Below are 24,667 nucleotides of genomic sequence, written 5' to 3'. Positions count from 1 at the left end.
ACCTTAACGTGTTTCGGCTTATGAGTAACTTACAAGTAACGTGTGTCAACAATCGCGTCACGTGCCTCCAACTTATGGTCAGCGTAGCGGAACGTGTGAGTCATATGCAGGCATATGTCATAAAATTTCAAGCATGCTAAAATTTGAGGACAACCGCAAAGTACAACGATGAAAGCCAACGTACTACGACGTATGGCACTGTTTTTCAGTGTGCTCTTAATGTTATCAAAACTTACCCATAACGTATTCGACGTGTGCCAGTGTTTTAGACAAATTTTTCATAAGTCGGCATACGCTGGCTAAATCGTCAAGGTGTGACAGCGCCTTAACATCGGATGAGTTCACGACTCCTTTATCAAATATTCATGCACAAGTTTTCGTGTTAATTAATCAATGAAATTTCAAATCCCAGATGTAATAACAAACAAATTGAGAGAGAATGAGAGTGAAAGTGAGAGAGTGAGCACATTGGGTCCATGAACACAGTGCGCAGCAGCAATTTTATTACAAGATTACCGTGTGAAGCATAAAAGTAAAATCAATGCTGTACATGTGGTTTGAGGCCATGTATGTAGAACACATTGGATATGCAAATAGAATAGTTGTATGAATCCTTCCCTTTGCCCCCAAAAATAACCTCCCTTCAGATGGTCCATCTTTTCCCATTACCCCTATCCCTGCTTACCAAGGGCTGGCGGATAACCGAGGTAGAGCGGAGTCGTTATGGGCATAAATATGCTCGAATTGCACAAAATGCCATTAAAGTGTGAAAATTGGCAAAAAGATAGTTTATGCCGACCTGCATTGAAATCTTTTGAGAGGCATACAAAAATCCCATGTATGACGTCATAATCATGACATAATCATAATCATGACGTCATGAGTATTTCGTATAATCTGGCCGTTTCGCTCGATTCGTTTATCTAAGAAACATCGCAATCGCTTAGCTGGTAACCTACAAAGTGCAAATTTTCCAACTGATCGATTGTTTGATAGATTATGTGAAGATGACATCACAATGAGGTCATAGCTTATACCAATTTGTTATTTTTGCAAAAAAAAAATTCATTCGAAATTATATAGATTAAAAAAAAAAAACTTTTAGGGTCTCGTCATCAGTTCCCTTCATTGATAGAAAGCTTGGAGACCAGGAGTATGACGACCCAGAGGTGATGGACTGAACACAGTGTTCTCTTTGCCAGAAGTCAACGACTGAAGAACTACAAAGGATAGGTTGATTGAGGGGAATGGACCGATTTATGACAAGATTGAAAATAACAATCTCGTGTTATTTGCTACTTTGTCTGCACGAAAAGCAAGCCATATTCAAGAAAAGGTAGCATCGTTAAAAGCAAGATTGTTCCCCGTTTTCACGGTTATACGTCGCTTGTCAAACGCGAGATAGCAATCTGCTCGAATTTTCCAATCATGAAAACCAGAAATCGCCCCATTCGTCGTCTCATGGCATCAATTTGCAACACTGAACCAATGGCTGACTTGCTCAAATGTCTTGAAGTTGTTGCATCAGAGTCCGATCCATCCACAGTAAAAAAAAAATAGTTATCATCGACGGTGCAGCCATTGCAAACATGATCAAACCAGAAGGAAACCAAACATTTAATGACAAAGCCAAAAACCATTTTCTACCATATATTCCTTCAAAGGTGTGGAGAGTTTAGACATTGTCTGGGACATATATCGACCACAAAGCTTGAAGCTGGCAGCATGTGAATGTGGAGGCAGGAGAAGGATTGCAGGTTCGGCGCATCTACAAAACAACTGGCAATCGTTCTTGCGGAATGACGATAATAATGCTGAGCTTTTTTCATTTGTGTCTAAGTAGGTCAATGCACATCTCTTGCCAACCGGGAACATTGTAATTGCAACATTAGGAGGAAATGAGAACTTGCAGCCATGTAATCATGAGGAAGCAGACACTCATACGTTTGGTCATCTTTACGATGCAGCAATACAAGATAATATCAAGCAAATTCTAATCAGATCTGTTCATAATGGCATGGTCACCGTCGTGTTGCAATAGCCGCAGCCTTTCGACTAAAATCGATATCGACGTCACATTTGTTGTCGGCAACTCTTTCAGATACATTTGTGCACACTAAATGGCTCCAGCGTTAGGAAGCAGTAGAGGCCGTGCTCTTTCGATGTTCCACTCATTTACAGATTGACAACATCCTTTTTCAAATGTAAGGGAAAAGTCACTTGCTGGTCGACGTTGGAAGAGTTCAAAGGCGTCGAAGAAGCATTTGCTACCCTTGCCGTCATGCCAGGAAACACTTCCACGTATTGTGTGTGCAAGCGATAAAACGCTTCATTGTATTATTTTACGATGAGACAAGTAGCGAGCTCAAAGTAAATGAATGCCGTCTGCAGCTGCTTGTGATGAATAACGGGCCCTTTTGAGAACGTACCACCGACAGAGGCACCATTGGTGGAACATACTAAACGGGCTGGCTCGCAAGCTAACATATGGCAACAGATGTGTGAAAAAGTGATCACCGAACCAAACCCTGGGGATTTGGCCTGGGTTCTCGTCAATGAAAGATGGATTCCAGTGTGGTCTGAATTACCAGAAATCGCTAAGATTATACCAAGCACTCACTAAATGTGGCTGCAAGAGATGCCCTCCAGGCTGGTGCAGATGTAGGAACATAACCTTTCATGCGCTGTCCTCTGTAAATGTGGGAGTAGCCGTCAATAGTCATGTGTAATTTCGAGGCATCTACACGTCGTCATTGAAAACAACTAAAGGGTTTTCCATACTAAATCTTTTTCGAAAAACGTGAACGTATTCATTGAGAAATTTTCTGTGATTTTCATCAGGCCATGTCATTATTATGTAAGAATGACAACTTGTATGTCACCCGTCTATGCGCCACCCTAAAAAAAAAAAAATGTTCATACAAACGTAAACAATGTCAAAACCGAGGTTCTAAACCTCGTGCTTTTGGCTGCTCTTAATAACTCGCATGAAGTTTTCAGCAGTGAAGTCATTTAAAACTCGTGGTTGAGCGAATTATGTCATCATGACATCATACCGTGCAAATAAGATCATTTTCAGATGAAGGTTTCATTTCACATTGTTACCTCTGCCACCAAAAGTGGACAGAGGTTATGTTTTCACACCTGTCTGTTTGTCTGTCTGTTTGCCTGTGAGCAGGATATCTCAAAAATTTGTGTACGGATTTGGACGAAAAACTTAGTGGACAGGTTGAGGATGTGACAAGGACGAATCGATTCGATTTTGGTGAAGATCCTAATCCAAACGAGGATACGAGAATTTTTGGTTCACGAGCGCCAGCCAGAGTGACCACTATATTCGTTATGTGTCTGTCTGTCCGCCCCGAGCATAGCTCCGTGGGTTTTGATCCGATCCTGATAAAATTTGGGTGGAAGGTTTATATCATGATCTAGTTGTGTTTTCCTGAGAATGGGCATGTTGCGCCCATTATGGGCGGAGCCACGCCCAAAAAACATGTGTTTTTAGGGGGTAGCCGATTTCAAACTACATCTTCTCCAAGGGTGTTTGTCAAATCTGGCAGGAGTTTCGGTATTTGGTTAGCCCAATGGCACCTGCATAGCCCCATGGAGCTCGAGTTTTCATTTTCGTCCCAAGGGCAAGGTCACAAGGCCACGAACTTGGAAAATGTCAAAAAAAATCAATAAATTGGGCATCGAGCTCCTCGGGTTTTCAACTGTTTCGAATGAAAGTTGGTATGCAAGTCGTGCTCTTAGAGTACGACAACTTTCATCATTTACGTTTTTCCCGATTCCCGCCAGTTTGCCCGTGGCGTCCCCTCGAAGGTCAAAAAATAAAAAAGGCGAACCGTGTACATTGCTCGTGAACCATCGCCCTCTCCAGACTTGTTTAATTTATAAAAGTGATTCTTCACCATTGAGTGATAGGGTCAAAAACGATGTACGTACAGCATATTTCAAAAAGTAGTGGACGGATTCGGACAAAACGAGATGGACGAGTTAGTTAGGTGACGAGAACAAGCCGAATAGATTTTGGTTCATGCCTGGATCCATAACGGCCCATCAGTGGGATATAACATGTAAACTATTCAGCCTGGTGGGGATATGCTCTCTACCAAGTGCCGTTCTAGTTTTAAAAGGTAGTTGGTCGATTTGATCCCTTTAGGTGGGCACGAACATTACATCGGGTCTTGAAACTGTCGGGACCTTAATGATGACATCATAATATTATATAAATGAAATTTTTCAATGCCTCCCAATTGATATTACAATAACAGCTTCAACTATGTTCCCGGCAATTTTCATGCCTTTATAACGTTTCGAGTAATTTTAGCACTTGACGACTCAACGAGTACACACACTCGCCTCTGAGCTGTTTAGCCTGGGTTTGAATCCCGACCCAGCTGTAAACCGTCATCCTGGTGCTTCACCTGCAGGGCAAGGAATCAATCAATGTGTGTGCCGTCCCTCGGATAGACGTTGAACTGAGCGTCCCATCAGTCAGCATTAGTTAATGGACGTTGAAGATCCCACGGTGTCCTTCGTAAAAGGGAGGCGAACTATCGCCGGCACCTTGAACAGGTTACAAATTCCTCCTCTGACCTACAGGGGACACTGCATCAGCGGCACAGCTAAAGCCTCAGCCAATGACGTAAACCAGCAGCCAAGTACTGCACGTGAAATGAAATAACGACCACACTCCCCTACCCCACTGCCTCATTTCCAACCGCTTCCCTTCGATTCCTGCAACTGGGTGAGAGATTAGAGGAGGTATCGTAAGGGCACAATATAAAGGAAAGTGCATCGATTCATTTAAATAAAGGGCTTTTACTGAACGATAAATGAGCTCCTCGTGAAATGAGGGAAATATAATCAAGCGGTTTGAGGGACAAATGATCTTGGAGCACACCGTGTCGATTTCGTTTTTGAGTACACCAATTGGAAGTGGCTCCTTTTCACCTCGGAGGAACAAAATGATTTTGATGCGTCAGTCTCAGACAGGTTCACGACGTTTCAAATGCGAATGCCATGATTGCTGGCATTTGAAACTTTACACTTCAAATCATGGCTGCAATGACCTCATTATTCCTTTGTTCAGACGCCTGGGAAAAAGCAAGGAAAGCACAGCTTATACACAGGGCAAAGGTCACAGTAACACTGCAAACGGCAAAACCGATAAAAGTCATTGGGATCCTCGAATTGCATATTTTAAAAAGGCATTTAAAAGGTAAAGGTAAACGCTGACACGGGAATCCTATCATTGCAGGTAATGGTGTCTGTTCATGAAAGAGCTCCGATAAAATAAGGAATACGAAAGGATCATAAAAAGGTTGAGGAACAAGAGCGAAAAAGGAAGTCGTTATCCAAGGACAAGATCAAATCGGAGATGGATGTGAGATTTTTTTTTTTTTTTTGCATGATAACAGTGAATGGTCATCATGAAGATGTAGAAAACAAAACAAAACATCAAGACCGTACCAAGTTGGCGAGTTGGTTTCACATACAGAAGGAGAATGAAGACGAACCAAATTATGTGAAAAGCCTGATGAAATGGAGGATTTAGATCAGAAAAGTCTTGGCCAATGAATGTCGTATGCCATGTCACATGCCCTTGGCTGACCATGTATAACTAAACTGGCCATCAATGGCAGACCTTCTTTGGACATGCTCGTCCATACCAAATTCTTTCTCGACGCTGCCTCTTGGCGTTTCTGCCGATTGTAAAACTTTGAAGAACACACAATCATTCCATCCGTACGTCCAGTATCTGTACCCTTTGTCACAGGAAAGAAAGGTCGACATGAGAGCAAACCAAGAGGGATTAAAGTGGATGATAGTGCGTTTGGCATCGCAGGGTCTCGTATCTGATCAAAAGGGCAATTAGTGTGGACATTGTGCAATGGAGATCCTGGGACACCAGCAGATGGAAGGAGACGACTTCTTGAAGATTATCATGTGCAATGGGACGTGGGTCCATCATTGCACATCAAAATCAAAAAGTCAGCATGGAGTGGAGACCTCTTGGTCTCGCAACCACCAAAAATAAATTTCAGGTTCAACCCTTGGTGGGAGAGCTTATGGCAGTTTGTGGTTTCAGAACCTTAAAGGCGAAATACAGTTGGAGTTTCTTTAATGTGGGGAAAACATCAATGCAGCACGAGCGACTTGTTACCTCCGCCACCAAAGGAGGGTGGAGATTGTTTTCACCTTTGTCTGTCTGCTTGTCTTTCTGTGAACAGGATATTTACCTTCGCATTCTGCGAAAGGTTATGTTTTGGTCGCTGTGTATTTATTTATTTGTGAATATGTGTGTTTGTTTGTTATTCGCATAACTCAGAAAGTATTAAACCGAATTGCATGAAATTTGGTGGGATGATTCGTGAGTATCCAAGGACGATTTGATTAGATTTTGGGAGCGATCGGGTCAAAGGTCAAGGTCAAAAACACTCTTTTGAGCATAACTTCCTTCATAATACAGCTATCAACATGCAACCACCGCCATATTGTTCCATGACGAGATACCTTTCAGATATGTAGTGTCGGATTTGACGTGACGTCATCGGAAGTGCGTCTAAATGACGTCACAAGATGACGTAAATTTTCAATTTTCGATCTCATCAGTTTTGATCATACCGTTTTGTAGGACTTACCTTAAGGACGTCACACACCAAATTTGACTTCGATCGGACTGACCGTTATGACGTCATTGACATTTGAACATGACGTTTTTCAATTGTGGCTAAAATGTCCTGATATTTTACATTCAAATATCTCTATAATTTACAAAGCAAAGTCTCCCAAATCCAGGCATTAGGATCAGTACCGAAATATCTGTTTATTGATGTACAGGTTTTTCCAATTAACTCTGTTGTCAAGGTCAAGGTCACACTCAAGGTCAAAATATACTTGTAGGCATAGCTTCAGATCCAATAGAGCTATTGGCATGAAACCAACGTTAAAACGTTCAGTGAACTACGAGCTTTCAGAATGGTAGTCCCCGATTGGACGTGACGTCCCCGGAAGTGCGTCAAAATGACATCAAAAGATGACGTCATTTTTCAACTTTTTCATTTTTCAGTGTTTATCATTCCATTTTGTTGGACTGCCTTCAAGGAGGTTACACACCAAATTTGACGTCAATCGGACTGACGGTTGTGACGTCATGGACGTTTTAAAATGACGTTTTTCAAATGTGCCCGGAAAAAAGTTGCGGCGGCGAAGGTATGCGCTCTACCGAGTGCCTGTTCTCGTTCAGAATGTTGTGGATGGATTCGGACGAAACCTGGTGGACACGTCGGGTGTGTGACGAGGAAGAATTGATTCGATTTTGATGAAGATCCGAATCCGGACCCGGATGCGAGAACTTGTAATTTTTTAAGCGATTCTTCACCATTGAGAGATAAGGTCAAAAACGATATATAGCAAGACATTTCAAAAAGTTGTGGACAGATTCGGACGAAACTTGATTGATGAGTTGTGTAGGGGACAAGGATAAGTCGATGAGATCTTGGAGGTCCGGGTCCAGATCTGGCCCATCAGTGGGATAGAAAACGTAAACTGCTCAGCCTGGCAGAGGTATGTGCTCCACCGAGTGCTGCTCCAGTTACCCTCGCCAGAGGAGACAGTATTGCATTTGGATCCGTTTGTTTGAGAATAAGGTGAAGCTTCATAAACTTCATTTGTACCTACATTTTGATTCTATATCATAAAAGTTCACATCAACCTTGAATCACTCTTGTTAAATATTCCTAAACATACGCGTAAAGAAAACAATGTGCACTGTCCAATGGTGCACCCTCTAGCTCATAGCATCAGTGAGGACTTACTCGGGATGAGGTTTGTGTGCCTGTCTCCCACTTCGTACGTAGTATATATTTTTCCATAATCCCAAATGGAGGAGCAGCAAATTCTCTATCTACTGACAACGGGGAACTATCGTGAGAGACGTGGCAAGAAAGGCCATTGTTGTCAAGCAAGAAGAAAACAGATGCAAGAATGCTACCCTCGGAAGCATCGGCTTCGAAAGAGAAGGAGGGAATGGCATAAAACAATGTGGTGTTTGTGCGTGTAAAGGAAGCCTCTTCAAAAATGCCAAAAATAAAAATTAACATCGTCTCAGTTTGCGAACACGTGAAGGAATCAATTACCTGCGTCGTCGAAAAAACACATGAATGAGCCACTGGGCGATGAAAGGCCACACCAAGACAAATATCAGGGTTCGCCCTGGGATGTTGAACGGCCAAACCGACGGCTCCTGGAAAACAGGTGTTCATACACTCGAAAAAAAACGCTGCGTGGACTTTACTCTTGATCGAGCAGTTTTATTCAACACAAAACTTCCAAAATCCAAAAATAGTCATTTTACTCACCGATTGTACTGGGACACGCATTTCAAAGTGCTGCGGGAATTGCACCGTCCGTGCCTGCGCGGAGTACAACATCACATCACGAGGAAGCACGCCGATTCCACACAACCTCAGGTTCAACACAGTCCTTTAAACATTCACATTCCCTCGGGTTAAACTGCGTGCACTTTGCTGAAAAAAATGTTTGGAACCGTCACTTGGAGGAAGAGGATGTCAAACGGAGAGGAGAGAAACGAAACAAGGTTTCATGAAAATAGGCACTCTGGTTTATCTTCCAACAACAATTGGCACCTCAATCCATCCATGAACTGGAACCGCAATCGGTAAAGTGCATCCCACCACAAATCTGAACAGTTTACGTTTTGTATCTCACTGATAGGCCGGATCTGCATCTCTATCTTAACCAAAATTGAGTCGGCTTGTTGTTGTCACCTACCCAAGTCATCCGCCGAGTTTCATCTGAATCCTTACATAACCGTTTGAGATATTGTGCGACATATCGTTTTTGGCCCTATCTCTCAATGGTGAAGAATCACTTTGTAAAATTCAAAAAAAAAATCTCCAATCCAAATCCGGATCTTCAACAAAATCGAATCAAATCGTCCTTGTCACACACACCCAAACCGTCCACCAAGGTTCGTCCAAATCAGTCCATGTTTTTGAGATATCCTACTCACAAACAAGCGGATAGACAAACATACAGAGGTGAAAACGGCCTCCGTTCGCCTTCAGTGGCGGAGGTAATTAAACTATAAACCTGTCGCTGAGCGGTGGATACTCGTCATGTCATCACAGGCTCTGGACTGTTATCGACGTTTATTTTATTTGTATACATTGGCAAAGAGACACTTGACACCTCTGTGAGCAGGAAAGTCATTCAGTAATGTATGGTTGAACAATTTTTTTTTTTTTTTTTACACAAATACAAAATAAAAAGTGCACGAGTTGTCGTAAGTACATACAGTACAATATGACATCACAAGAGCTTTCCTGTGGTGTAAATTGTTATACTCTGACTTTGCCTATTTTGGGTTCCTGTTGATGACTTCGATGCTGTATTTGGTCTTTTATTTAATTTCTTCCTAATGCAAAACAAAATCTCTTATAATACCAAGCTTGCACACTAAAAACTTGGCTCGCCGTCACACGGTCCCTATGTACAGATATTGTGTGTTTGTACATAATTCTTTCATGGTCAAACCATAACACCTAGAGGCCCCAAATTTTCCATGCCGGTACTTCAGACTCTGGGCGAGGTTTTAAGCTATCACATGTCGGCCTTGACGTCTGTTTCGAAGTGTATATTGGGCTGTGGAGCCAGGCAGTGCTGCCGGCAAGCCCGCAGGCAAAAGGTAACCACCATGAGGCCAACAACTGCATCGCTTTTCAATGCCAAACACGTCCTGAAAGCAGGAACCCTTTAGAATGAAATGACACACACAAACACAGTCTCTGTCTCTGTCTCTGTACATGGACTTGTTTTTCAATGCAACTTCAGCTCTTGAAACATGGGATTTCTGACGGACTCACTCCTCCATGTGGACACAGCCAAAAACAATGGAGGAAGAAAAACAAATTTGGCCAAAGTGAAGTTTGCTCTGGAGATTACAAGTACATAGTAAGGCAGAAAACAACAGGGATGAAAAAGGCACGAGACAAACCTGCGACGTGGTCAAAGCCTCCAGGGTGTTGAGTCTCTGTAGGACACTATGCATGTCCTGCTGCAGTCGGACCAACGCCGTTGCAATCTGCTCACCGACGTCGATCCGACCGGCGGCGCGTCCACGCCAATCCTCACCACCTCTGCCATCACCGCTGCCACCCTCATTCCCTCCAATGCCAAGCCCTTGCCTCCGTTCATCGACCAGTTCCCGCCTTAGGCCTAGTCGGCGCAACCGGGCAAAACATCGTTCATGACAAATGAGATACCCAATGCATGCTATAACAATTTCAAACAGATTCAAAAGGCAAATTCACAATAAATGCAATAAATAAGGCAGAGTTCCACAATAAAGAGCATCATATTCAAAAAAACATCATTTGAATGAATCGGAGCTTTATTCGTCGTCGGTGTTTGACTCTTTACTGGCAGATCACCAATAATATGTATCGGCTACACACAGATGATGAACGATGACGTGGCTACCTTATATAAATGAATCTTCGAGCTTTACTCTGTAATGCAAGCCGGAATCCAAAAAGGGATTTAAAGTTTCTCAAACTCCCCCAGGATCATTATAGAGCAGGAACTTACCTTGGCCTCGTTTCTAATCTCGGGGGTAGATATTAGATTGCGTGAAAAATAAAAGCACTCAATCAACACACCGGCCCTCGAGTGTGCATGTACATTTGTGCAAATAAACTGTTACTACGTTCAAGGCCTCGGTTAATCCAACCTTGTGGGGATTGGCCGAACAATTGTTTCCTCTCCACACCCCTCTATCCCGAACATCTGCTGTCTGTCCACCCAATTCTCTCATGGCCCTCTCAATCACTTCCCACCGAAAATGTACCGAAACGAATCTCAGTGGATCCTCGACAAGCCGGGCGAACAGGATTCAGCTATTCTCTCATTGATATTTGAAACGGTCTTCGAGTGCTTTCACCAGACAAGTCTCTCACTTCAAGAGACCATCGTAAATCTGAATGGTGCATTGTACTCACTGGAGTCTCCTGTTCATTTTGTCAAGAACCCAGCGGACGGAGTTTGTGGACTTTGAAGACCTAGGGATTAAACTGTGTGGCCATAACGAGTGCAATTAATCCCAGAGGTGCATCCTCACGAGCAACCACTGCTTCGACGATGGAGATGCTTGTTGTCGTTTCGTAGGCAGCTTGTGGTGGCTGGCTGCATCATTTTCTGGAAGCGCAGCTGTGCCGCTGATGCAGCGCCCATTACAAGTCAGCCGGTACTCATTTTGCCGACCTCGGAAGGATGACAGACTGATATCCGACCATCTCCGACCATCACCCACCTGGTGTTATTTCAAGAAAACGATCGGAGCTTGAACTCAAGACCCGAAGATCTTAAGCCAGCCACCTTAACCGTTAAGCCAACACCAGGTTGATGGAGATGCTGAAGACACTGTGCTGTCAATCCAAGGAGAAATTCAAGACCGAGGTGTTCCTTGTCATCACTGATCAGCTTATCAGTGCCTTGAAACACCGTGTTGAAACATGCAAGGAAATCAACTACAAGTTTAGATTCCTATCCAAGCGAGCCTCTCTCTCGACTCGTGAGATCGAACAATCCGTCGGAAACCGTACCAGCTCCAATCCCAAGGATCTGGAGCCCACAACCGAAAGTGAAATTATCATTTTCTACCTTACTGGCAATTTCAACAAAGCTTCAAACCTCACACAAAACAAACAGTCAGCAGAGCTAAGAATGTACCAATTCCTTGATACACATGCCAAAACTCACTCAAAACATTGAAATAGCTCTTCGGAAATACAGCGTCTTCAGAAAGTATTCACACGCCTCGACTTTTATCACATTTGTGTTACAGGCCGAATTGAAAATGGATTTAAATTTAAATTTTTTGTCACCGATCTGTACAAAATACCACGCGACGACAAAGTGAAAACATGTTTTTAGAAATTTTTTTTGCAAATTAATTTAAAAAATGAAAAGCTGAAATTTTTCTTATTTTCTGTGAATTTTCATTCATGCAGAAACTGATGAAGGAGGAAAAAAATAATAATATTACGATTAACTAAAATACTATGTCACACATGTGAAACAGATGATATTTGTGTGGTTAACTGTAATTTTTTTGAGAGGCAGCTTCACAAGATTGGTCCAGAGAGCCTGATTGTAAACACGAGTGGTAACGATTGAACAGTTGATGCATATCCGAATGTGTTGGTTAGAGTTGGACAGAATGGTTTTAGTACAAGTGTATATGTATCATGAAGTTGATGATTTCAGTTTACCTGGAGTCTTGTACACCTTTCCAGGTAACAATGGACCAATTAAAATGGCTTACAATGTCTTTTCATCTCAGCTACTTAGATTTGTAAGAATTTGTTCGGTAAAGGATGATTTTGTGGAACGTGCTGAGAAGGTTTTTCCCATCATGTTAAACAGAGGATATTTATCTGATCGTTTGATCAGGTCTTGTGAGAATGGCTTTGGACTTCATCATCACCTTTTATTCAGGTTCGGTTGGTTTTCGTGAAAACAAGTTCCCATTGCATTGCATTTGATATAATAAGAATGAATTAATTATTTTAGGAAGGTAAATTATTTAATTAATACTATTGATTAAACATACATATATATATATATATATATATATATATGTTTACAGAAGGTATTGAGATATAAATACAATCAATAAATATTTTTTATAAAATACATTATAAATAAGCATTAATATAATTTATTGGTGGTTGCTAGGATACACAGTGGAGCATGTTAAAATCGGTTGTTAATGACAGTATGAATATTTGAATGACAGTTTGAGTCGATGGTTAGATGGAGGTGCTGTGTAATGGACGTGTCTGCAAGGTAAAGTGTTTATCGCTTAATATATTAACATATGAAGGGGTGTATGATTAAAGTTATTCTTATGTAGGAAAACTTTAAATAAATGGAATAATTAAATAAGTTTGAATAAGGATATTGCATTGCTGTGTTGACTGACTGTCTGGCCACAACTTTGAGGTTGTGGGTCCGTTGACGTTGAGTAATCCACTGATGTGGACCTGTGACCGGGGTTGTGGATGCACCGTTTGGAGAGGTTCTGGGTTGAAAGGATCGAAACCTCGATGAAAAACGGTGCCCAGCTGATGATCCGGGAAGTTGGGAAATCAGTCGATTGCTTATAGGCGAAGGTTATTACTTCAAATGAAATAGCTTTTGTAAGTACTTGTACTTACCGGGACATAATATACACTACATGGCCAAAAGTATGCAGACACCCGTTCTAATGAGTGGATTCGGCTATTTCAGGCTCACCCGTTGCTGACAGGTGTATAAAATCAAGCACACAGTCATGCAATCTCCATCGACAAACATTGGTAGTAGAATGGGCCGTACTGAAGAGCTCAGTGACTTTCAACGTGGCACCGTCATTAGATGCCACTTTTCCAACAAGTCAGTTCATCAAATTTCTGCCCTGCTAGAGCTGCCCCGGTCAACTGTAAGTGCTGTTATTGTGAAGTGGAAACATCGAGGAGCAACAACAGCTCAGCTTCGAAGTGGTAGGCCACACAAGCTCATAGAATGGGACCACCGAGTGCTAAAGCGCGTAGCATGGAAAAATTGTCGGACGTCAGTTGCAACACTCGCTAACAAGTTACAAATTGACTCTGGAAGCAACGCCAGCACAAGCACTGTTCGTCGAGAGCTTCAGGAAATGGGTTTCCGAGCTGGTGAGATCACTCGCCTCAGTCGGAGCATATACAGAGACCAGGGAAATGACACCCAAGGAATCCTTCGTCTCATAATACGCTCATTGACTGGTGTTACCTCAATTATCATTGGAGTCAGCTTATTGGGCACAGCTACAGCAACTCCTTGGGCATGGTCACCATCAGAGCAACCAGCCCAATAGTAGGTGTAACCACCCGCCATGATCTCACCGCAATCCGGTCTCCGAACCTCAGAGAGTGCTGCAATACCGATGTCCAAACGCTTGAGCTCAGATGATAACAGAGACAGGTGATCATCCTCTCTTTGGGATAGGGCATTTCAGGCACCCACCCAAAGGGACCGCCCCAGGCTAACCGAAGGAGACTGCCTTCTGGTGGACGACACCTCAGCACCACTCCGACACACTCTCCCGCAATCTGACCCAGGGATGTTACCCCATGGTTTCCCTCCTATCATCAAAGATTGGGGGTCCCAAAGGCTTTGCCCCAATCCCCCGTGAGCTGCCCTGCAAAGGGAAGCTGCACAGAAGGTACTCCCACGGAGTGGGTTTTCAGATTTATTTCTTTTTCTGCTTTTGGAATGTTTTGCGGAATGAAGTGTTTTACGGTGGCTGGAGTGCAAATCCTGCCACCAACTTCCTAAGAAAATGTAACCCAACTGCAGGAGGACATCCGCAGACACAGTTGGGCACGAGATATGGATGGCTGTTGGCTCACAAGGAGCTCCTCCACCCTTTGACAGGTTTTGTTCTTCATCCTGCTGGGTGTCCATATCCAAACACCCTCCTCACCAGAAAACCTGGTGGGGGAGACGGTTTAGTCGCCGACAACCTGACCATGGAACAGGTTAGTACAGGTTTACATGGTACCTGCAGCAAGTCACAGATCTAATCTGACCTGACCTGAAGGAGAAGCTGTCGTTTTGGGAGTTAACCCTTCGGTAAACTAAAATAGAGTTGTTAACGCTTTGTTAGCAGCAACAAAATTCACCCTTCATCCCTCTTTTGCTCTGAAGTAGGGTTAATGCCTGAAACGTCAGTTTGGACAGATGGCCACCATTAATGTGACCCTACAGAGAGAAGAGATGAATGGGATTCTGTAAGAGAAAAACCTTGAGAAATGATAATTCATGAAGGTATGTGGAGTCGGGTTGAAGGTCACCCCTCACTGTATGATACCCTAAAAGTCTCGAAAGGCAGTTTGTAATAGTTTCAAGGTAAAAATACAGCTTTTAAGCTTCACAAAAAGGCCTCCTTCAGCTTTCTCGGCAAAAGAGATTCTGATGTATACGACAATGTGAAGGATTAAGAGTGGTGTTGTTCCACCCGAAACTGACTTATTTCCAGTTGTTACTGGAGTTCGTCAGGGATGTGTACTTGCCCCCACACTTTTCAGCACTTGTATGGACTGGATTCTTGGGAGGATGTCAGAGAGATCAAGTTGCGGTGCGTTATTTGGGAATGTCAAGATCTCGGACCTTGACTTTGCAGATGATGCAGTCATCTTTGCGGAGACTTTAGACATCCTCTTGGGGGCCCTCGAGGTGCTGAATGAGGAGTCGGAGCCGTTGGGATTACGGGTTTCTTGGGTCAAAACTAAGATCCAGGCTTTCGGTGACATCTTGGATGCTGCTGTCCTGTCTGTGTCTGTTTGTGGTGAGGATGTTGAGGTCGTGAAGAGATTCACTTACCTTGGCAGTGATATTCATGTCTCTGCTGGCTGCGAGTCAGAGGTCAATAGACGTCTGGGTCGGGCCTGGGGAGTCATGGATTCACTGGATCATGGGGTGTGGCGCTGCCGGTACCTGTGCGGGAGGACGAAAGTCCGAGTCTTCAGCTCCTTGGTACTTCCAGTCTTGCTCTATGGGTGCGAGACTTGGACTCTGACCAAGGATCTGAGACGGAGACTTAATTCCTTTGGTACCAGGTCTCTTCGGAGAATCCTTGGCTATCGCTGGTCTGATTTTGTGTCCAACGAGCGGTTGCTGAGAGAGACTCGGATGAGATTTGTTACCTGCATAGTCCGTGAGCGTCAGTTGCGGCTGTATGGACATGTGGCTCGTTTTCCTGACTCTGATCCTGCTCACCAGATTCTCTCAGTGAGGGAGTCTCATGAGTGGAGGAGGCCAGTGGGTCGACCACGTGCCTCATGGTTGCAACAGGTTGACCATCATCTCAAGGAGATGGGGATGGGCCTGGCATCTGCCTGGGGGATGGCCAGACGGAGGCCCCTGGAGTACCGGCGGAAAGTGGACGCAGCGACGTGCTGTTCTGGCACATGCTCCCATACCTGACCTGACCTAAGAGTGGAGGATCGGAATCGGAATGCTTGAAAGGTCATATTGTTGCGGAAATGGGCCCTTTGTGGGTTATTAAATATAGGATTAGCCCAAATCCCCCCTTAAATGCATGTTTAGCCAGGTTGTTTGGTAATCGGACGTTACATGCGTGTGGGGAGGTGTAGCAGGCTGTCCAGTGTTCATACAGTGGTGGTGTATCGAGAGGCACCTTCTTTTTTCCTTCCCCCCTTCTAACGAGCCCCCGCCCAGCGCCCTGACAGTCATTCAGCCAGACGTGCCAGCAACCCATTGGCGGAGAGCTGCTGCGGGCTCGAACGATGGACCAATCACGTGTCCCCGGAGGTGGTCCGTAAGGCCCGCCCCGAAAGGCAAGGAAGGAACTGCTTCTGGTCTGTCTGCGATCTGCGTTATGAGGAGTGGCTTGGTCGGCTGTTCCTCCTTGGTGATGGACCCAGCGTGCAGGTCGTCCCCAGGTTCATCCTGAGTCCAGCCACGGGGCCTCTGACTGCTCTTGCTCCCTGCGTGGCTGGACCACGTCTTTTCATCCCATCAACCCACCTGCGGAGCCCAACAGCCAGATTTGGCCTGGTCTGGTGTACAGGCCAGGCCTGGATTTGCATACTGGACCTTGTGAGAAACCAGCTGGAACACACCGGATCTTTAGGTCTTGTGCCATCGACCTTACAGGGGTTGGACGCGCCGACGCCGGTGCGTGAGCACTGCCGACAAAAGGACGTCATCGTCGCCATCTTGCCATGCTGCATGCTCGAGCTGGGCGCTCGAATCCGACACTATCGGCTTGTCACGAGCCGCATTCGTGCCTTCGACACTTTTCCTCTTGTCCATGAGGCACCACCAAGTACTCAGTGTCTTGTCTGCATGTTGTCCAGGCCTAAGATTTATTTCGCTAGGGCTCCCTTCGAAACCCGTATCCGAAGCTCCCTAGGTAAGAGCGGGTTATAGATGAATGATAACATTGTCGTGAATGCTTTGCTTGTGTCGTGTTTCCCCGATGTGTCCCCAATAAATCTGGCTGAGTTATACGAAATTTGCCGCCTTGAATTTATTCGTGCCGCGCTGAGAAACAATCGCTCGATTTCTATTTAAAACAAAACGGGCTACGGACTGGCAGACTTCGCTCGATCTCTGAGAAACCCAGTCTGTAGCCGGGGTCTATATACTGGTAAGGCATATCTATATCCCCAACTGATAAGGCACAGGGGTACTTTGGTATCGTGATCTGAGGTGCGTGACCCGAGACCTGTGCCGAACTAGCCGGCGTTATAACCCCTGAGACGGCGGTGCTGTTAAGCGCCGCCGAATCCTTAACAATATCACGGGAACGGCTTAACAAACGACGTAAGGTTTTGCATGAAAGTACATTTGAAGAACACCATTCGGCAGAACACATTCCATCGGATTGCATGAAAAATGAGGCCAAATCTATCACTTTCTGTGTTGATCAAATATGGAATGATACAACTGGTTTGTAAAAAAAAATATATATATATATATATATATATATATATATATATATATATATATATATATATATATATATATATTCCTTTAAATAAATTGTACATCTGTAATTACATATTGGATTTTCAATTGATATGCATTGTGTTGAAATATTATTTCATGGGGATCCTTGCGACGCAATGATTTTTCTTGACAATTCCGTTCAATTTTCACAGGGAAATTTGTCTCGAAAGTTGATGCACCAGAAAGCACTTTGGGATGACATGAAAGGCATTGTGATTAAAAGATGGAGTCAGTTTTGTTTTGGCAAACACGTACCCCTTTCCTCGTGAAATCCTCTCCTCTCTCCGCCTCTTCTCAATCCATTTCTTTGGCTTCCTCCGGTCCCCCCCGTTCCGGGGCCCTCTCCACCCCATCCCACAGCAAAGCCAGCTTCCATTCCCCATGGTCTCTCACAGTCATCCCCAATTCTGCTTTGCATTTCATGGGTGTTTGAGGCACCTGGCTTGCAAAACATCTGAGCTTTTCCCACACCGATGTAGTTTAAATGTGACTTCCTCAAAGCTTTTTCTTTTTGCTTCTGAAAAGAGGACAGAAAACACTAAGGTTAGATGCTCCTTGATAATGATATCAAAAGTATATATATATATATATATATATATATATATATATATATATATATATATATATATATATATATATATATATGTAGTTAATGTTTAACAAAAATTACTTATTTTATGCTTACTGGTACACCCACTCCAAATGAGAGTGGCAGCAAGGGTCATGTTATTATCCTGTCTGGGGTATATAGATTACAGTGGATCTGGGGTCGGGCCTCAAGAACGTGGAGGTGTGTTCAGTTGCCAAGTTTCTTGAATGGCACTCGCCAAGTGGCTTAAGCATTCAAGCAAGCACTCCATTCAAAACTGTTGATGAGGAACGGCTGGCTTGGCGCGAGCGAGCTGCTTGGTAATTGAACACACCCTGGGTTTCCTCCCTTTCAGTTAATGTTAAACAGCAGTAGCGACTGCTTAAAAAGGTAATCACACATGTTTATAGTTCATAACAAATTTTAAAAAATTTAACTTCCGGTAATGGTTTTCCATGGAATGCCATGATAAGCTATTTAAACACGTGAACGCAGCATTTGTTCGAGGAAAAACGCCTTGGAGAAGGGGGGATATTATTTGTACGAGTATTATTTCGCAATAACTTTAATATTATGCTATTATTGTACACCACTCCTTCCAAATTCCATATCTAGGTGATGCATGACCTCATCGCCGGGCCCTGAAGGAAGGGAGTACTCAGTTTTTAGTCCGTTTGCTTTCTTGTTTGGCCGGGTGATATCTCAGCCATCCTTTGAGCGGGGAAGCTGATATTTGGACATGGCAGTGACCAAGTTATTTGGCTGCAAAGGGTATTTTTGATTTGATTAATCAATGAATTCTTCATTGTTTGATTTAACTACTTCGTTTGCAAAAAGTAACAGATTTGTATGAAACAGTGGTGGTTTAGATATGCTATTCGGCAATTGATTGAAAAATTAATTATTTTACGATTATTATCTATTCATTTTAATTCTGCGATTAATTAATCAATCAATTATTGTACACCGCTCCCTCACAATACCGACTCCATGTGCTGCAAAGCGGGATCGCCGGGCGCCGAAGGTGTCCGGCGATCCCAGGAGATTTAACCTTTTTCAAGTGGTTCAGCGCAGCCTGTGTTTCCACAAATGAAGGCGGTTAACAGTTGATTGGAGGGTCAGCAATAGGGATAGTAACACCCCTGACATCCAACTCTACGGCTCGTGGATCAGCCTGGTACAACCGCTCAAAGTAACCGGCCCAACGGGCCTGCACTTCGGACTCCTCTGTCAATAGCCTACCACCCTCTGCTTTCACTGTAGTACACAGAGGGATGGGCTTGGAGGAACGCAATGCACGAATTCCCCTGTAAGTAGGACAAGAATCACCTGTCCACAGGTGATGCTCTACCCCCTCACAGATTCCTCGCACATAGGCCTCCTTGTCCACCCTCAGCACATGTCCAGTTTTATGCCTCAGCTCCCTGAACAGCTCAGCTCTGCCATTCAGCCTGGCCCTGTGACTGGTCAATGGTATCCAGTGTCCCTTGAGAGACAAAATTCTTCTTCGTCCTTCGGTGAATTACAAGACATCCACCGGCAACATCAAGGACGGTGGTCTTGTCGGCACTCCACAACTCTTCAGGACCCCCCAAAGCACCCAGACCCCCAAAATCCCCACTCAGCCTGTTCGCTACCCTCTCATCCTTGGGCTTGCCCAGATCCAGCCGAGGCTGGGATGGTACCATTCTCCCAGACTTAAGCTGCAACTTCAGAGTTGTTACCACAAGCCTGTGTTCGGTATTGAGGAACTGAGCACTCCGGTAGACCCTGCAGTTCTTGATCAACCTCTAGTGACCACCAACGTGCACATGGTCAATCTCCTTTGCCACACCGCCAGCGTTCGAATACAAAGTGCAGCGCTTTGTATTTTTTTTCAAAAATTCTAGATTTGTATTTATAATTTACTTTCTGAAGTTTGTATAATTTGTCTTTCACTTGGAAGTTATGGGTTACGATGTGTAATTAATGGTTTTAAAAGTCTGATTTAATGTAATTTAATTCCAGGCTATAAGGCCAGAAAAGGTGAAAAATTTGAAAGCAGGTGAACACTTTCTATATGCACTGTGTGTGTCTGTTTTTGAAATCATCTTCACAATTGCTCAATGTTTTGTTCCTGTTTGGATAAATCGTTGGAATCATGGTTCTTGCATTGGTTCCCTTACAGATTGACAACTCCAATAACTTAACTTTTTCCTGGAATAACCAATGGCTCCCTTCATCACCTACAACTAGTTCAGAATGCCAATTATAAGGCTCACCACCAGACCTGAAAATGTGAGCACATCACCACGAACCCCATCAACCTTTGCCTTCCCGCGTACCCTGAGGTCAGGTGTGATCATGTCTGCTGATCATGTACCCCACCCCTCAACAACACCTCTCCCCCCCCCCCAACCATGCACACCCTGAGGCAGGTGCGATCATGTCCATGGAGTCCGTTCGGGGCCAGTGACCTCTTCACTGACACCAGAGACAAGTGGGATAATGTCTGCAAAGCCTGACCATGACCCATACCCTGAACCCCCTTTGAAACCATGGTATTTACAGCTTTATCAGTTTATTCTCCAGGACTCAAAAATACATTCCCTCTCACTATACATGCTTTACAAGTTTTGTAACATTAGAATTAACTTTTAAAACAACTTTTTTAAAACTTGCTTTTGATTAACTAACCCTTGTAAATACAAAGTTATATCATATCAATTCCTCCTCTTTAGTGTGAGGTTTAGATACCATTTATAGTTTATTCTCCTCCTCAATCTTCCATTGCACTTTTTGCACCACTTTTAGATCTCGCCTGATAGCATTGCGAGCCAAATCCTCGTTTCATTTTGACAATAAATAAAACTGTCCATCTCAACTTTGCATTTGATCCATCAAGTTTGCCATTGGCAGCTGGACAAAAGGCAAACGAGTTTGAAAGGACGTGTCCAGCCATGCACACAGACGCCACATGTCAAAACACACACACACACACACACACACACACACACACACACACACACACACACACACACCTCCCATGTTGCATGACTGAGCAAGACTAATGGGAGTACTAGATGATGCTTTGTTGAGAAAAACCGGTAATGGTGCAAAGTTCAGCAACATGTAGTTCTCGCGTGACGAGGCGATGACGGTAAAAGTGTTCGTCCGAGGAATGTTTTGGCAAAAGTTTTTTCAATAACTTTTAATCTCCATACAACACCAAATGCGTTGCAACGTCAGCTTTGAAAGGAGGCTCATCGAGCCGAGTGGAAAGTGAAACCCAAAGGTATCGCATTGAGTCTGCGTAAAACCGACAAAAACGTCGGTTACGTACACAAATATAAAATTGAACATTACAATACGGTACTCTAAAATATAATTCAACGAGAATGCGTTGATGGATATACCTCCACCTGTGTTTGACGTCAACCCACTGTTACATTTGATCTCAATTGAAAGGTAAAAAAAAGAGATGAATAGAACAGAGAAAACATCAGTATGCTTCGAACTCGAGTTAAGTTCTGCAAAATGATTTTAAAAGGTCACATGTTCATAGACCTTCGACGTTTTGAACCCATAAATCGAATCAGTTCATCTTTGTAAGATGGTTTATACCTTTGCCAAGTTTGGCTGCAATCCCTTGAGCAAGTCACAATTTATCACGGTAACGAGAACATGCTACGCACGCACAGACTGACAGACAACCTAAAAAAAAAACATAATGTCTCTGGCTGCAGAGACGTAATAAAAGTGGGCTTGAACAAAACAATAAAAAAACAATTATTAAAAAAACGAGAATAGTGGAACATATGTACACATACATACATACATACATACATACATACATTGGGAGCATTCGCTCCACAGTGCGTCGCTGCATCCACTTTCCGTCAGTACTCCATGAGCCTACTGTGTGATCTCTTCAGAAAAGGACATTCCAGGTACCAACCCCAAGGGACCACATCAGGTTAACTTGAGGAGACCGCCGTCTGGTGGACGACCCCTCAGCACCACCCCAACACACACACTACAGTGTGTTTTGCGGAGTGAAACGTTTTGCGGTGGCTGGAGTGCAAATCCTGCCACCAACCTCCTCGGGAACGTAACCAACTGCAGGAGGACGTCCGCAGATGCAGTTGGCTCACGAGGTGCTCCTCTGCCCTTTCGGCAGGTATTGCATTTAATCCTGGATTCTGAGCATCGTGAGCCATCAGATCAGATGAGAACCCTAAACAGGCCGAGTATCGGATCACAATATGGATTTTAAAAAAAACGTTTGGTAGTACAAAATTCGAAAATAGCAGAAAAAAAAAAAGAGAACAGACATTGTCGAAGATTTTATCCTTGCAGCTCGTCAGGACACGCGCAAGAATACCGGAAATAGACACAAAGTGAAACAATTGATTTGTTCAGACGGTTGGTGATTGGTTCTTTGGACTGTTACTCACACGAGCATACACATCATGGCCTCGAGGCACCGAGGGAACCCGTGACCTCCATCTTTTCATGGATCCAGGTCAGAACAGATGCAGTGTTTTGCACATCCTCTTTTTGTTTGCAAAGAGTGGTTGAGTGAATTATTGCAACCTGTTGTCGAGGACTTCTCCGAGTATGCAATCAGAGATTCATTCACGTTTGCTGAAACCATGCGTGAATTGCAGCGAGACCAGAACGCGATGACCAAGTGCTCCTTTGAAATGACCAGCCTGCTCACGAATGTTCCTCTCCGAGAAACCATCGATATATGCACGGCATCGCTGTTTCATAGCAACATAAAATCACCCTGTATCTTTGAAGCGGTCTTTGCAGAACTCATGAACGTGGCAACACGAGCAGTGGAGTTCAACTTCAATGACAACATGTATATGCAAGTAGACGGAGTAGCGATGGGATCACCATTAGGTACACCGCTCGCAAACATTTTTGTGGGCTTTCATGAGAGGCGTGTGTTCCATGAAATGAACATGACCGTTGGACCTACGGTATAATGCCGGATATGTGGACGACACGTTTGCGATCTTCAATACTCCTACTGCCTGCACTGACTTCCTCGTACATCTCACTCTCCATCCTGCATTAACGTTTACGCGTGAGACCGAGCAGTCAAATGGACTTCCCTTTCTAGATGTGTTAGTCGAGAAGACCGAGGATGGATTCTTGACGACAATCTACCGAAAGGCTACCTTCACGAGGCAGGACACATGGTGGGACTCCTTTAGCTCAACACGCTGCAAGATTGCCCACATGAATACCTTTGTAATTAGAGCGTGGGCCATATGTTCACCCTGCCGACTTGCTGCTGAAATTGAGCGCATTAAAACCATTCTCCATGACAATGGCTACCCTGAGCGACTCATCTGTGGGTTCACACAGTGCAAAACTGCCAGTCGGTCTGAGGACACTGTATTTGGACCAGAAAAGTGTCCAGTTTATCTTAAGCTGCCATGGAGAGGAAAATCTCTTAAAAGTTTGAACAACAGGTGAAACCGTCAGTTTCACGATGTTACAACTCTGCTGCAACGAGAGTGATTTTTACCACCCACAAACTGCTCCCCTCAGTCCAAAAAGATGTGTTCCTTACCATAAAACTGAACAATGTTACTTATGAATTTCAGTGCCGGTGTGATGCCAGGTACGTAGGTCGCACATCACTCGGACTGCAAGATCGGATCAAGTAGCACGTTCCATTAGCAATCCAGAACAACTTGGAGATTGGTCGTACACAACCATCCCGTACATGTAAGAATCCAGCAAGAATGTCTGTTCAAAGTGATTCTGCCATTGGTCAGCACCTCCTGAACAATCCTGAACGTGCCCGGGACTATCACGCTGTTCGGTTCCAGATTATGGCACGTGCACGTACTGAAGCACATATACGTGTTCTTGAAGCCACATTTATACACACACACGAGCTCCTGTTCTTTGCAAACAAAAAGAGTATGTGCAAACACTGCATCTGTTCTGACCTGGATCCATAACAAATGGGAGGTCACAGGTTCCCTCGGTGCCTCAAGGCCAAGATGTGTATGTTCGTGTGAGTAACAGTCCAAAGAACCAATCACCAACCATCTGAACAAATAAATTGTTTCACTTTGTGTCTGCATCTCCGGTATTCTTGCGCGCGTCCTGATGAGCTGTGAGACGAAAGGCTTTGAAAATGTCTGTTCTTTTTTTCTCCTATTTTCAAATATGGATAAAAGTTTAAAATGGGGATTGCGAATGGATTGGCTCGTTTGTTGTTCTAATTTGAACACACTGCTCATGATGCCGTGACCCAGGCTCAACATCCCACATTGCACGTTCATTGGTCCAAAGTCTACTCCTGTCCTTGTCTTGTTTGTAATGTATGGACAAATTCGCCAATGAGATGAAGAGTAATGAGAATCCCCCTCTCATCCCCTCCAACCCCTACTTCCCTCGCTGATATGATTTAACACCTGCTGCACATTGCCTGGCTGAGTACCAGAACGTTTCACTCCAACAGAGTGCACCATTTGTGACGGC

At 44.0% G+C, this 24,667-nt stretch overlaps 1 protein-coding gene across 10 annotated transcripts in view; it reads right to left on the bottom strand.

Moving 5' to 3' along the window:
* Window positions 1–446: 446 nt before the first annotated feature.
* ACBD5 (acyl-CoA binding domain containing 5) overlaps window positions 447–24,667 on the bottom strand; it is a 61,353-nt gene continuing 37,132 nt past the window's right edge. For 9 of the 10 annotated variants that reach the window (XM_085893395.1, XM_085893403.1, XM_085893396.1 and 6 more), the window contains 5 exons: window positions 17,842–18,103; window positions 10,025–10,245; window positions 8,367–8,420; window positions 8,145–8,251; window positions 447–5,099 (listed from right to left, as the gene is read on the bottom strand). In XM_085893395.1, the coding sequence (XP_085749521.1) occupies window positions 5,060–5,099; window positions 8,145–8,251; window positions 8,367–8,420; window positions 10,025–10,245; window positions 17,842–18,103 (684 nt within the window). In that variant the 3' untranslated portion in view covers window positions 447–5,059. Of the gene's footprint in view, window positions 5,100–8,144; window positions 8,252–8,366; window positions 8,421–9,231; window positions 9,782–10,024; window positions 10,246–17,841; window positions 18,104–24,667 lie in introns of those variants that run through there. The other variant, XM_085893401.1, reaches the window with a different exon arrangement.

This window comes from Eptatretus burgeri, chromosome 8 (genome assembly GCF_056783735.1).
Source record: "Eptatretus burgeri isolate ZD-2024b chromosome 8, Ebu_testis_v1, whole genome shotgun sequence".
NCBI classification, from domain to species: Eukaryota; Metazoa; Chordata; class Myxini; order Myxiniformes; family Myxinidae; genus Eptatretus; species Eptatretus burgeri.
Note: the sequence above shows the minus strand (reverse complement) of the source record. Positions and strands in the feature narration are given on the sequence as shown.